We start from the raw sequence: 13,609 nt of genomic DNA, 5'->3' as shown, positions 1-13,609 counted from the left end.
TGTTTAATCCATTTTAGAATAATGCTGTAATGTAACAAAATGTGGAAAAAGGGAAGGGGTCTGAATATTTTCAGAATGCACTGTATATAGTATTATTGTGTAATACATTATTAGCTGTTACAGCAGTGAGATTCTGTATTATTTTCCCAGTGTTTTTCTAAGTGTTTTCCCATTGTACAAAATTGCCACTATTTAATCAATGGCAGATTGTTGATTTCCAGATAGGGCTTTCAGTAGTGTGTTTGATTTGCACCAGCTGTCCTAGGAAGTTGACATTATCTACAATTGGGTGAATTGGGGCCTCCAACTTTTTGTTTCCATGTTGGTGTGTAGTATGCGGAGTCGTAAGGACCTGAAGAATGTGTTTGATGCCCATGCTGTGTCCTGTGGTCAGTCTGCCTCTGAGCCTGCACCTCTCTACACTCACCTCCGCATCGACGACAGAGTTACAGGAATACAGCCAGATCTGGGTGAGTTTCCTGGGTGGGTTTCCTGGGTGAGTTTCCTGGGTGGGTTTCCTGGGTGAGTTTCCTGGGTGAGTTTCCTGGGTAAGTCTCCTGGGTGAGTTTCCTATGTGAGTTACCAGGGCGCATTACCAGGGTGCGCTACCGGGGTGTGTTTCCTGGGTGAGTTTCCTGGGTGAGTTTCCTGGGTGAGTTTCTTGGGTGAGTTTCCTGGGTAAGTCTCCTGGGTGAGTTTCCTATATGAGTTACCAGGGCGCATTACCAGGGTGCTTTACCGGGGTGTGTTTCCTGGGTGAGTTTCTTGGGTGAGTTACCTGCCCAGTTGGGGTCAATTCAATTTAGATTATTTAGGAGTAATGAAGCCTGGTCCCAGATCTGTATGTGCTGTATGGCCATGCTTGGCATGTCAAGGACTGCTGGAGTTGGTGAGAGAAGCACAAACAGATCTGGTACAAGTCTAGGAATAACAGTCTTCGAACTACAGATTTAAAGAGATCTCTGAGCCCTAGGATAAGACGGCCTGTGCAGTGTGAAAAGCCCTTAAAGTGGCAGTGGAGTTAAAAAACATGATATTCTTATTGTTTTATTTATTTCCACACTGAGGTCGAAATAACACTCTGAAATTGACTTGAATGCCTTGAATTTCAACATGTTGAGATGCAATGGAGTTTTTGGCCCAGATCATGACATCACAATTTGATCTGATTATAATAGACCAATGACCATTCGTCTGGGTAAGGGGGTGAGCCCTAGACCATCCTATCAGCCAATCAGGGCTGTGTATGTAAATAAACTCAGCTACTCATATTTGCTTAGAAGTCAAGTGTAAAAGTCTTTATTTGTGTTTCCCCACCATCCTAGACCTTCTGACACGTAATGGCCTGGACCTTGGTCTTTCCATCTGGATCATGAGACACATGTCAGACAATCAGAAGCATATTTCAGACGCCATAGCTTCTGCCAGCATCGTGACCAATGGTACTGGCGTGGAGAGTTCCTCGCTGGGAGCTCTGGGCATGAGCATCATGCACCTCAACGACTTCCTGGTCAACTGTCAGGGAGAGAACCACTCACATGATGAAGTCCTAAGAATCATCCAGGTGTGTGACGATGAAGTGTGTCGGTGTGTGTGTGTGCGTTTGTCCTTTGGCAAACAATCTTCTACTGAATTAATGTGTTGTGTGTTCTAGACATTTGAACCATCTACCACTTTGCATCAGATTGGCTGGATGTCCTTTGAGGGATTTGCCCGGTCAGTATTTTTTGTATGTATTTGTGATCCCTGCGGGAATTGAACCCATGACCCTGCTGTTACCAACTGAGCCAAAAAGGAATGACCCAGACTGGTTTTCCCCTGCTATAAGGTATCTGATGGACAAGGACAACTCTGCTTCCAAACTGGAAGAGTCTCCGCTGAATGTTGAAGAGCTCCATTACCCTCTGTCTTACTACTACATCGCTACATCACACAACACCTACCTGACCTCCCACCAACTCAAGGGAGAGTCGTCTGTGGAGCTGTACAGCCAGGTGACATTCAGAACACTGGTATTACCCTGACGGGGATAACACTCCATGTGATATTTACTCAAACCCATTGAGTGTACAGCCAGGTGACAGTCAGAACACTGGTATTACCCTGATGGGGATAACACTCCATGTGATATTTATTCAAACCCATTGAGTGTACAGCAATAAAGCTTTTGTGGTGATAAACTGTCATTGAAAAGCCTTTATTGTTATGAATTTGGGGGGAAGCCCTACCAGGATTTGAACCCGAGTCCTTGCGCCTGTTAGTCCAACACCTTAGCCAATTACATCAAGAGATCCAAAACTTCTGATCCAAGCCATAGAGGTGTCTAGATGTTGTGTCCTTCTGATCCAAGCCATAGAGGTGTCCAGTTATTGTGTCCAGACGTTGTGTCCAGACGTTGTGTCCAGACGTTGTGTCCAGGCGTTGTGTCCAGGCGTTGTGTCCAGGTGTTGTATCCAGGCGTTGTGTCCAGGTGTTGTGTCCAGGTGTTGTGTCCAGGTGTCTAGGTGTTGTGTCCTGGTGTTCAGGTGTCGTGTCCAGGTGTTGTGTACAGGTGTCCAGGTGTTGTGTCCAGGTGTTGTGTCCAGGTGTTGTGTACAGGTGTCCAGGTGTTGTGTCCAGGTGTCCAGGTGTTGTGTACAGGTGTCCAGGTGTCGTGTCCAGGTGTTGTGTCCGGGTGTTGTGTCCAGGTGTCTGGGTGTTGGGTCCAGGTGTTGTGTCCTCGTGTCCAGATGTTGTGTCCAGGTGTTGTGTCCTGGTGTCCAGATGTTGTGTCCAGGTGTTGTGTCCAGGTGTCTGGGTGTTGTGTCCAGGTGTTGTTTCCTGGTGTCCAGGTGTTGTGTCCGGGTGTTGTGTCCAGGTGTCCAGGTGTTGTGTCCAGGTGTTGTGTCCAGGTGTCCGGGTGTTGTGTCCAGGTGTCTGGGTGTTGTGTCCAGGTGTTGTGTCCTGGTGTCCAGATGTTGTGTCCAGGTGTTGTGTCCAGGTGTTGTGTACAGGTGTTGTGTCCTGGTGTCCAGATGTTGTGTCCAGGTGTTGTGTCCAGGTGTTGGGTACAGGTGTTGTGTACAGAATCAAATCAAATCAAATCAAATGTATTTATATAGCCCTTCGTACATCAGCTGATATCTCAAAGTGCTGTACAGAAACCCAGCCTAAAACCCCAAACAGCAAGCAATGCAGGTGTAGAAGCACGGTGGCTAGGAAAAACTCCCTAGAAAGGCCAATACCTAGGAAGAAACCTAGAGAGGAACCAGGCTATGTGGGGTGGCCAGTCCTCTTCTGGCTGTGCCGGGTGGAGATTATAACAGAACATGGTCAAGATGTTCAATGTTCATAAATGACCAGCATGGTCGAATAATAATAAGGCAGAACAGTTGAAACTAGAGCAGCAGCACAGTCAGGTGGAAGTTGAAACTGGAGCAGCAGCATGGCCAGGTAGACTGGGGACAGCAAGGAGTCATCATGTCAGGTAGTCCTGGGGCATGGTCCTAGGGCTCAGGTCAGTTGAAACTGGAACAGCAGCATGGCCAGGTGGACTGGGGACAGCAAGGAGTCATCATGTCAGGTAGTCCTGGGGCATGGTCCTAGGGCTCAGGTCCTCCGAGAGAGAGAAAGAAAGAGAGAAGGAGAGAATTAGAGAACGCACACTTAGATTCACACAGGACACCGAATAGGACAGGAGAAGTACTCCAGATATAACAAACTGACCCCAGCCCCCCGACACATAAACTACTGCAGCATAAATACTGGAGGCTGAGACAGGAGGGGTCAGGAGACACTGTGGCCCCATCCGAGGACACCCCCGGACAGGGCCAAGTGTGTCCAGGTGTTGTGTCCTGGTGTCCAGGTGTTGTGTACAGGTGTCCAGGTGTCCAGGTGTCCGGGTGTTGTGTCCAGGTGTTGTGTCCAGGTGTTGTGTACAGGTGTCCAGATGTTGTGTCCAGGTGTTGTGTCCAGGTGCTGTGTACAGGTGTTGTGTACAGGTGTCCAGGTGTTGTGTCCAGGTGTTGTGTCCTGGTGTCCAGGTGTTGTGTACAGGTGTTGTGTACAGGTGTCCAGGTGTTGTGTTGTGTACAGGTGTCCAGGTGTCCAGGTGCCCGGGTGTCGTGTCCAGGTGTTGTGTCTAGGTGTTGTGTACAGGTGTCCAGGTGTCCAGGTGCCCGGGTGTTGTGTCCAGGTGTTGTGTCCAGGTGTTTTGTGCAGGTGTCCAGGTGTTTTGTCCAGGTCGCTACGTTATTGTTTGGTTTGTTGTTGTCTCAGGTGCTCCTCCAAGGATGTAGGAGTGTTGAACTGGACTGTTGGGATGGAGATGATGGCATGCCAATCATCTACCATGGACACACCCTCACTACCCGCATACCCTTCAAGGTGAGTTGAGTTGAAGTGAGTTGAAATGAAGTGAGTTGAATTTAGTTTACCTAAGCTGAGATGAGTTGAGTTTGTTTGGGTTGAATTGAGTTGGGTTGAGATGAGCGGAGTTTAATTAAGTTTAGTTGGGTTGAATTAAGTTGAATTTAATTTATTGAGTTGAGTTATTAATCTTCCGTTCCTGCAGGATGTGGTGGAGGCAGTGAACCGCTCTGCCTTCGTGACCTCTGACCTACCTGTGATGCTGTCCATAGAGAATCACTGCTCCCTGCCGCAGCAACGCAAGATGGCCGACATATTCAAGGTTGGTAGGCCTACTTACTATCCTGTCTAGTTCAATGTTGAGATGTGAAATGGGCTCTTTCTGATGCTCGTTGGTGTTTAACGAAAAGAAGTAGAGATGAGGTTAAGGGTTCAGGGTAGTCATAGAGTTATTGAACCACCACCCGGGAACATATACCTTACATTGCGATTAACAGGTCAATCACAATGGCTCCTTCTTCCCCTCAGAACAGATTAGAACTCTGATGGTGTGTTTGTGTTGTCCTTCAACAGACGGTGTTTGGGGATAAGCTGGTGACAAAGTTCCTGTTCGAAAGGGATTTCTCGGACGACCCACAGCTGCCGTCACCATGGCAACTGAGGGGGAAAATCCTCCTCAAGAACAAGAAGCTAAAAGCTCACCAGGCGCCAGTGGACATCCTCAAACAGAAGGCAAGGCCACTGATAAGGAACAAACTGACCAAAGGTTTTTTTAACAGTTGTTGATCCAGTCCGGTATCTATATAATGTGCTATATATACCTAAAATGATGGCACACGGATATATAATTAGAAGGAACTAAGATTGTCCTAAATGACTCTTCCTGATACAGGCTCACCAGTTGGCCCAGATGCATTCCCAGGCCAGTAGTGTGATGCCTCCTCCCTTCCCAACCATTGAGGATCAGGAGGAAGAAGAGGATGAGGATGAATACGACTATGAGTATGAATCCCTATCTGATGGTATGGTCACAACAACACCAAGAGCATCCCAGTGTATGCCAGTTTATAGTTGAGACGTTTCTGTGGTAACAAACTCAAACAGCAATAATGTTGATTATCCCAAATCTTCAACTTATCCTGTGACCCCCCTACTCTCTCTTCCTCTGTAGCTGACGCCCTGGCTTTATCTACTGCTTCTTCTCTCCCAGAAGGTAATACAAATAATCAAATGAATCACTTAAGATTTGCCAATTCCACAGCATACTTGTTGTCCTATTGCTGAATAGATTTGTGCTCTGTTTGTGCAGTGCTCTAGTACACTGGCTGTGTGACTGTGTGTTGTGACTTTTCAAAAGCGTCTTATCTACTAAATTAGTACCCACTGATACTCAATTGGATTACCAAGTGGGTCAAAAACAACAAGAGATTGCTTGAAAGCCAATAGTTTTTGGCTACATATCTTAATGATACTTAGATCACTGAAAACGTCAAATTAGATTACACTGCATGAATGTGTGTATTTGTTTATACTGCAATAATAATGTCTTTGGCTGGAATGTCTACATTGATACAGATAATATCCTGGAGGATAGGCCTGAGGGAAAGTCTCTTTCAGGGGAGAAGTTACAGACCAAACACAGTGACGAAGTCCCCAAGAAGATGAAGAAATGCGAGAGAGCTACTCACAACAAAGCAGAAGTGAGTTTGTCCTCCATTCAGGATCCAGCAGACATAGAAATACAAAATTATTTATCTTGTTGGAATTTTTCTTAATTAACCAGTTTCTCCCGTTATATTTGATTAATAACATCATGAGACAAGAGTTTTGTCTCTTTTGTATTTTTACACACTCTCTCACCCAGACACATGTATTTGGCAAGGAGCTGGAGGAAGAGTTCAAGCTGCCTCGAAGCAAGAAGGAAGGACGCCAGATAGCCCAGGAGCTCTCAGATCTGGTGATCTACTGCCAAGCTGTCAAATTCCCAGGTCTTTCCTTACACTACATCATATTTTATAAACAAACTATACAATGCCTTGTAAATAGCCTTGTGTTCCAGTCTCACATTCACAAGAGTAGGTTAATGTAATATTCCTGACTTGTGAGATCTCCTTGTGAAGGTATAAGTCTGTGTGTCCCAGGTCTATCCACTTCCAGCGAGAGAAAAGAGAGACAGGAAGTTCTTTCTCCTAAAGGAAAGGGAAGGAGGTACATCTTTGGGAAAGATCCAGAGAAAGGTGTTCCAGGGGACCCATCGACAGTGATGCGCACCCCAGGGAGAGGTAGACTATCCTTCTCTGCCCCATGCCTAGCTATCAAAATGTAGTTCTAACTCAATGGTTAAGGGTCTGCTACTTCTTCCTAGACAGGCTGGACACACGCACGCACGCACGCACGCACGCACGCACGCACGTACATACACAGACACATACATACACAGACACGGCAGGGTAGCCTAGTGGTTAGAGCGTTGGGCTAGTAACCGGAAGGTTGCAAGTTCAAATCCCCGAGCTGACAAGGTACAGGCAGTTAACCCACTGTCCCTAGGCCGTCATTGAAAATAAGAATTTGTTCTTAACTGACTTGCCTAGTTAAATAAAGGTAAAATAATTATAATTTTTTAAAAACACACACACTCCTCTCATAACCCTTTCCCCCTAAATCTGAAGGAGCAGCATCAGAGGGCCCCCGTTCCAACTGGGAAGAACCACCCACCTCCCCTCTGTACACCTGTAATGCCTCTCTCAGCTCCCTCATCCACACCCCAAAGTGCTACCATGTCTCCTCAGTCAATGAGAACGCCGCCAAACGCCTGTGTCGCCGCTACGCCCAGAAGCTGATCCAACACACCAGCTCCCAGCTCCTGCGGACCTACCCAGCAGCCACACGTATCGACTCCACCAACCCTAGTCCCCTACTCTTCTGGCTGCATGGAATACAGCTGGTCGCTCTCAACTACCAGACCGATGGTGAGCTAGACGCTAGGAGTCGTCAACTAAGTCAAGTTTGCTTCATTATGCCAAATGTGGGAGAAAGTGGGAAATTAATTTGGCTAGCTTCATATGAGGAACTGATATTTGGCCTATTGCCAGAACGAGTTGGCCCTGTCTGCATTCAGTCAAAAGTACGAAGGGACAAGGGGTTTCGGCGAATTCAATATTTCAGAAGTTGATTCAGAGAAGTCATTTGAAATTGGAGCACAACATGCTTCTTGAAAATGACATTGTCTGTCTGAAAGTCTAGTTGTTGGCGCACAAACCTATTTTTGAGTCTCTCCAATAGTTTACATATTTCTCTCTCTTTCTCTCTCTCTCTCTCTCTCTCTCTCTCCCTCTCTCTCTCTCTGACAGACCTTCCCTTGCAACTGAACGCCGCCATGTTTGAGCCTAACAGGGGTTGTGGGTACGTCCTGAAGCCCCCGGTCCTGTGGGACCCCAGCTGCCCACTCTATGGACACTTCTGCCCCCTGGACAGAGACCCAAGGGGGATGAGCCCCGTCATGTTGTCTCTCACTGTGAGTACATAGCAGAGGTAATGGATTGAATGTATACATGTGTACAACAAGTAGCTAGTGATCCTCAAAGGCAGCAGTGTCAACCGGTTTCCTTTTTCGGTCAGTTCATCTGGTGCAAGACATTTTTTCTTGACGTCTTTCTCTATCTGTGTCTCTCGCTTATCCCCCCCTTCTCTCTTTCCATTCCTTCCAGATTATCTCTGGTCAGAATCTATGCCCAGGGACTACAGCAGGCAGTCCATGCATCGAGGTAGACATCCTGGGGATGCAGGCTGATGGGTGTCACTTCCGCACCAAACCCGTTCACCGTAACCCCCTGAACCCCATATGGAACCAGAGCTTCCACCTCCCCCTGCTCATGGCTGACCTGGCCTTCCTACGTTTTACCGTGGTGGAACACAACAGCTCCCAGACCACCGCTCAGAGAATCATATCACTCAGAGCACTCAGGACAGGTAGGCACACACGCACGCTACATCATTTAATCTGTGACTTATCTTCCACACACTGGCACACACACAAAGAGTGTGTTTTTATTAGAAGACCCAAACCTGGTACAGCTATAGTCATTCCAGATGAAAAGAGACTCATTGTCACATGAGACATTTCAAACATGAACACCTGGTGTGAGTGGGGCTACATTCTTTCCTAACATTAAAGCTAGAATTCTTAGTTCCTACATACATTTTTGGACTTATAAATAATAATAAATACCCATTGATTCTTGAAGAATATAATAATAAAAATAATAATATACCTTATAAATTCGTCATGAGCTTAGTTCAACTGTCGTATCCCATTAGAACCAAAAATATAAGCTTGTTTTAACTCAAATTTTTGCCCATTCAAGGCTTTTACACCTGGATCTTTTTGTCCAGAATAATGTCGTACTGTGAAGGTAGGCTTCAGTCATGAGTATCGTCAGACAGTTTGTGTTTGATGTGCAATAAATGTAACCGACATTTTCAAAATACTGTAACCCTGTTTCAAAACTGAAAATAATTCATTATATTTTTATTTTTATTCTGGGGGTAGGCATGCTGCGTTTGAAGGCATTCAGTGGTTGTAGAACTATGGCTGCATATCATTTTAATCCAAATTTCATACAATAAAACATTTTATTTTTAAAGCTACATGCTTCAGTACTTGGCGGTCCCATTCTGTGAGCTTGTGTGGCCTACTACTTTGTGGCTGAGCCGTTGTTGCTCCTAGTTTCCACTTCACAATAACAGCACTTACAGTTGACCGGGGCAGCTCTAGCAGTGCAGAAATTTGACAAACTGACTTGTTGGAGATAAACACAACTTTTTTCAATTTGATTAGCTAATTGAATTCACACAAAATGGGTAAAATTCTATGCCCACGTGAAGTTCAGTTTAAAAGAGACAGCATGGGGAAAAGAACTATAAGAAAGGCAGAAAAAGTTGCAATGCTGTCAAATGAGAGCATTATTTTCCCAATACTAACAGTGGCAATCATTTCAAAACTGTGTGGGGGTGTGTGTGGCAGGATACAGACACGTGCAGCTGAGGAATCAGCACAACGAGGTCCTGCCAGTCTCCAGTCTGTTCATCTACAGCCGTACATCTGAAGACAGCGGAACAGCAGGTTCACGGCCTGCATCATGGGTTAGTCTGTAGTCTATAGTGTGTAGTGAGTGTATAGTGGGTGAGTCTGTAGTCTATAGTGTGTAGCGAGTGTATAATGGGTGAGTGTGTAGTGCCGGGTTTTCTCCTACTTCTGTCCTTGAGAGCTACAGAGGTTGCAGGATTTTGATTCAGCCGTGCATTAACCACTGTCTGTGTGTCTGTGTGTCTGTGTCTCCCAGCTCTTCAGCACAGAGGAGCGTAGGGCTGCTGTGCAGTACAGAGTCACCGTCCATGGAGTCCCTGGGCCTGAGCCTTTTACGGTGGTGGGTGTGAGTGAGAGGACCACTGCCAGAGAGCTCCTACACAATGTAAGCATGTCATCTTTCAATTCACCATGTACTGTACCTCAGCATTCTACACATTTGGTGGGGGGTTAAGATCATTTGGATCATTTGGATCGAGATTCATTTCAACAGTGCAATTGCAGCAGTATAATGCTTAATCTCTATCGTTCTCTCTCTCTATAACTGCCTCCCAGGTCCTTCCATCCCTCTCCTCCTCTACTCTAGTCTCCCTCCCTTCTTACTTCCTGATGGAAGAGAGGGTGGCATTGCCCCGTCAGAGGGGGGAGGCTCAGGGTGAGGTTCGGGGTGAGAGGGGGGAGGTTCGGAGGCCTCTCCTGCAGAGGACGATCAGGCCTGAGGAAGAGATACTCAGGGTTGTTGAGAGCTGGAACCCTGACGAAGGCTACCTTGGCAGAGTATGCCTCAAAACGAGAGAAAAGGTCTGGTTGTATTGCAACCTTCACAAAATCCCTTTTCCGTTCTCTTATGACCAAATGTATGACTTCCAATTGGTAAAGTCATTGCACAGTTTTCAATTTTGTTGCTTCAAGAGCCTAGAATTCAAATGATATTGGACATTTCTTTCTTTGATCTACTCAACCTGTTCAGCTTGTTCAACCCCAAAAACTGCTCTGGCGGCGTTGCACTGCAACTGACCCTGTTCCTTTCAATGTATCTGTGGGATGCGCCGATTATGCCATTCTTCGCAGATATGAATGAACTGTTGTTGATGTCTCTAAAAAAGACTCAACCTTAACCATACCTTTAATATTCACCTTTGTTTCAGCGTGTGAATGATGAGAAGCCAGTTATAGAGGAGATGGAGGTCAGCTGTGGACTGGAGGACAATTCCTTTCTGGTGGAAGTACATGGAGTATCTCCTGACCAATCACCAGTGACCCTCAGAGCTCCCAGACACATCACAGCCAATGACCTCATCCGACAGGTAAGCATATGGGAGTCAGTCACGGGAGTGGTTACATTTCCCTAACCCCATTACTTACCAAACAAACAAAGTTGCAGGGGCAGGCTGTTATAATTACCTTTAACCGTGTAACTGATCTCCATTTCACTTGCAGACACTGAGGAAAGCCAGACAGTCCAGCCTCCTGCTGTCAGCGGGCAACGCCAGTGACTACATTCTGATAGAGGAGGTAGTCAAGGAGCCCCTGGGGCGCAGGTTCCCTGCCAGACCCACCCAGAGGATCCTCCTGGACCAGGAATGTGTATTCCAGGCCCAGGGGAGGTGGAGGGGACAGGGGGAGTTCATCCTCAGACTCAGGGAGCAGGCTCAGGGAAAAGATGTGAGGATATAGGATGAGGACTGTGTGTGTGTGTGTGTGTGTGTGTGTGTGTGTGTGTGTGTGTGTGTGTGTGTGTGTGTGTGTGTGTGTGTGTGTGTGTGTGTGTGTGTGTGTGTGTGTGTGTGTGTGTGTGTGTGTGTGTGTGTGTGTGTGTGTGTGTGTGTGTGTGTGTGTGTGTGTGTGTGTGTGTGTGTGTGTGTGTGTGTTTTTGAGAGAGAGAGACGTCAAGTGTTGTTGATAGCCAAATGTATGAGATTTCCTGCATGGGCCACATTTATTGAATTTGTCAGTAACTGTAAATATGTTTAGCTAAAAATGTTTGCTGTGTTTAAGATGGCAAGACCAACCCAATCAAAAACAGTTTGCAAATGTCTCAAAATCTTAACAAATCCCTCTATTTTGTAATGACCAAAATTAGGGTTATTTCTCTGGAGTAGCTGGCCATAATTGACAGCTTCAATGTTCTCAGACAGCTCAGCATGAAGACTGTGTCAGACCTGTTCGCGAGGATCGGCGGAAAGGAATATCGTTGGCGAGCGAGTTGAAACGACTGACAGGCCGGAGCCGGGCCATATGGATCGGGGCTCACGCCTGCTCTGAGGTGGTGCACAGCAATGATGAGAGGGCCGTGTGCTGTCTGCATCTGAGTGAGACCAGAGAGTGACGTTACACACAGTCTATTCATAGTGAATTATAGGATCTCTATGTCCAACTCATAGAGATAAATAAGTGCCCAAAAGCCTGTCTTAGCATCGGCAGCGCCATTGAGGACTTTCACAATTCTTAAGTAGTCAACTGGGTGGAACTTCCTATGGGTTAAGGAAGGATCACACAATTCCATCCAAGTCATCAAGATGGACCAGCCAATGAATTATACAAACATTCCATAACTGCAGGTGGCAGCATATTGCCAACCTTGGCTTTATACCTATCCAGACAACACACTTCAGGTGGCAGTATGCACCCCTTTCAGTTTGTTTACCAACTCATAAAGTAGTAGAAGAAGACAATTGACTACTTCAAAATGGAGATGGCGCTGGCTATGGTCTCATAGATGCCATAATGGGACAGATGCAGTGTTGCGTCCTCTATCTAACTCTATGGTCCAACCCTCCCTTGAGTTTCTCTAACTAACTCCATGGTACAACCAAATCCAAGTCTACCGCATAACTTACAGCTAAACAACCTCGCTAGCATCATCATTTGGGGCAGAGAACCAATTTGGAATCTGGGAACCAGACTGAAGTGTAAAAAGTAATATTTTATGTTCTCTGCTATCGATTGTCCAATTGATAGTATTATTGTATGCTTGTAATACAATGTTTGTGTGTTTATCTCCCTTCACACACTCTAATTAAAGATATCCAAGATGGGCTGACACTGGGAAGATGTGGAATTGGAGCCGTGCAACTCCTAGGTGTCTGATGTGATTTGGACCAGGCAATAAGCCTAATCTACGTCTACCTAAAGCTGGAAATGGCACCTTATCGACATGTGCATTTATTGAAGCCTTGCATTAGTTCCCCAAGCAAATGCCTAACGAAAATGGAGAGAATCTCAATTGGATTTCCTTGCCTCCTTTTCTAAATAAATGCACTTGTCATCAGGCAAATTACATTTACAGAGGTGGAATCACATAGTCTGTTAAAAACAGTAAGATAAATACGCATGTAGCTAGAGTCCATTCCATTCTCCTTTTTTCTGTCCTTGTGGCACGCAGAAGACCCAGGTTCGAATCCAGTCGGAGATGAAAGACAAACACACTGACTGTAGGACAGACCAGCAGATGGTGATATTGTGCTTTCCGATGGATACATAAGACATCAATCTGGCAAGTTTGAAGTGGCTGGAGGAAATGTGAAGAATCTCAATTAGATTTCCTCGCGTCCTCTCCTCGCCTCCTTTGAGTCGAGGAGATGAAAACAGAAAATAAATGTGCTCGTCATCAGGCAAATTATGTTTAGAGGTGGAATCCCAAAATACATGTTTAAAGTGGTTTACAAATTCTAGTTATGCTAGACATTTTATAGATAAAAGGATAAATAAGTAGAGTATCATTTTTAAATGTGTACATGCTTTTCCCCTCTGAGAAAATAATAGTTGTTTCAAAGGAGGTGTGGCTGATTTCAAAACACTTCTGCGGTAGGATACACCCGAGCATCCTTTGCCGGAGGTGGCAGTCGAGGAGAGGAGCCAAACTCCTTCGTTGACCTATTAACAAATTAACACGCTCCTACATATGCCAAACCCTTACTGGATTCCAGGTCACGGAGGAGAGGAAGGACTTTTCCCAATTGAGAATCTCCCATGGTCAGACTCAAATAATCAGACAGACAATTTCACCCATCATCCCTCAAAACTCATTTCTACATTAACTCCAAACATGGTTTATTTTTCTCTATTTTACATTACTGCTGGTGTATAATACTGCGATATTACTGTCATATTAGTATATTAAACATTCCCAGTGCTATAGCTGTATCCTTTGGTCTATTTCCTCACAATGAATCT

At 45.7% G+C, this 13,609-nt stretch overlaps 1 protein-coding gene across 3 annotated transcripts in view; it reads left to right on the top strand.

Moving 5' to 3' along the window:
* LOC109890051 (1-phosphatidylinositol 4,5-bisphosphate phosphodiesterase epsilon-1) overlaps positions 1 to 13,571 on the top strand; it is a 35,256-nt gene extending 21,685 nt beyond the window's left edge. The window contains exons 12-32 of one of the 3 annotated variants that reach the window (XM_031823751.1): positions 334 to 470; positions 1,326 to 1,564; positions 1,655 to 1,716; positions 1,829 to 1,994; positions 4,258 to 4,365; positions 4,553 to 4,669; positions 4,921 to 5,079; positions 5,240 to 5,369; positions 5,519 to 5,560; positions 5,923 to 6,047; positions 6,230 to 6,335; positions 6,489 to 6,629; positions 7,017 to 7,316; positions 7,698 to 7,861; positions 8,055 to 8,316; positions 9,371 to 9,489; positions 9,690 to 9,818; positions 9,989 to 10,234; positions 10,582 to 10,740; positions 10,874 to 11,098; positions 11,568 to 13,571. In XM_031823751.1, the coding sequence (XP_031679611.1) occupies positions 334 to 470; positions 1,326 to 1,564; positions 1,655 to 1,716; positions 1,829 to 1,994; positions 4,258 to 4,365; positions 4,553 to 4,669; positions 4,921 to 5,079; positions 5,240 to 5,369; positions 5,519 to 5,560; positions 5,923 to 6,047; positions 6,230 to 6,335; positions 6,489 to 6,629; positions 7,017 to 7,316; positions 7,698 to 7,861; positions 8,055 to 8,316; positions 9,371 to 9,489; positions 9,690 to 9,818; positions 9,989 to 10,234; positions 10,582 to 10,740; positions 10,874 to 11,098; positions 11,568 to 11,762 (3,331 nt within the window). In that variant the 3' untranslated portion in view covers positions 11,763 to 13,571. Of the gene's footprint in view, positions 1 to 333; positions 471 to 1,325; positions 1,565 to 1,654; positions 1,717 to 1,828; positions 1,995 to 4,257; positions 4,366 to 4,552; positions 4,670 to 4,920; positions 5,080 to 5,239; positions 5,370 to 5,518; positions 5,561 to 5,922; positions 6,048 to 6,211; positions 6,336 to 6,488; positions 6,630 to 7,016; positions 7,317 to 7,697; positions 7,862 to 8,054; positions 8,317 to 9,370; positions 9,490 to 9,689; positions 9,819 to 9,988; positions 10,235 to 10,581; positions 10,741 to 10,873; positions 11,099 to 11,567 lie in introns of all 3 variants that reach the window. The other 2 variants (XM_020482017.2, XM_031823752.1) reach the window with 2 other exon arrangements.
* Positions 13,572 to 13,609: the final 38 nt, after the last annotated feature.

This window comes from Oncorhynchus kisutch, linkage group LG4 (genome assembly GCF_002021735.2).
Source record: "Oncorhynchus kisutch isolate 150728-3 linkage group LG4, Okis_V2, whole genome shotgun sequence".
Taxonomy (NCBI): Eukaryota; Metazoa; Chordata; class Actinopteri; order Salmoniformes; family Salmonidae; genus Oncorhynchus; species Oncorhynchus kisutch.
Note: the sequence above shows the minus strand (reverse complement) of the source record. Positions and strands in the feature narration are given on the sequence as shown.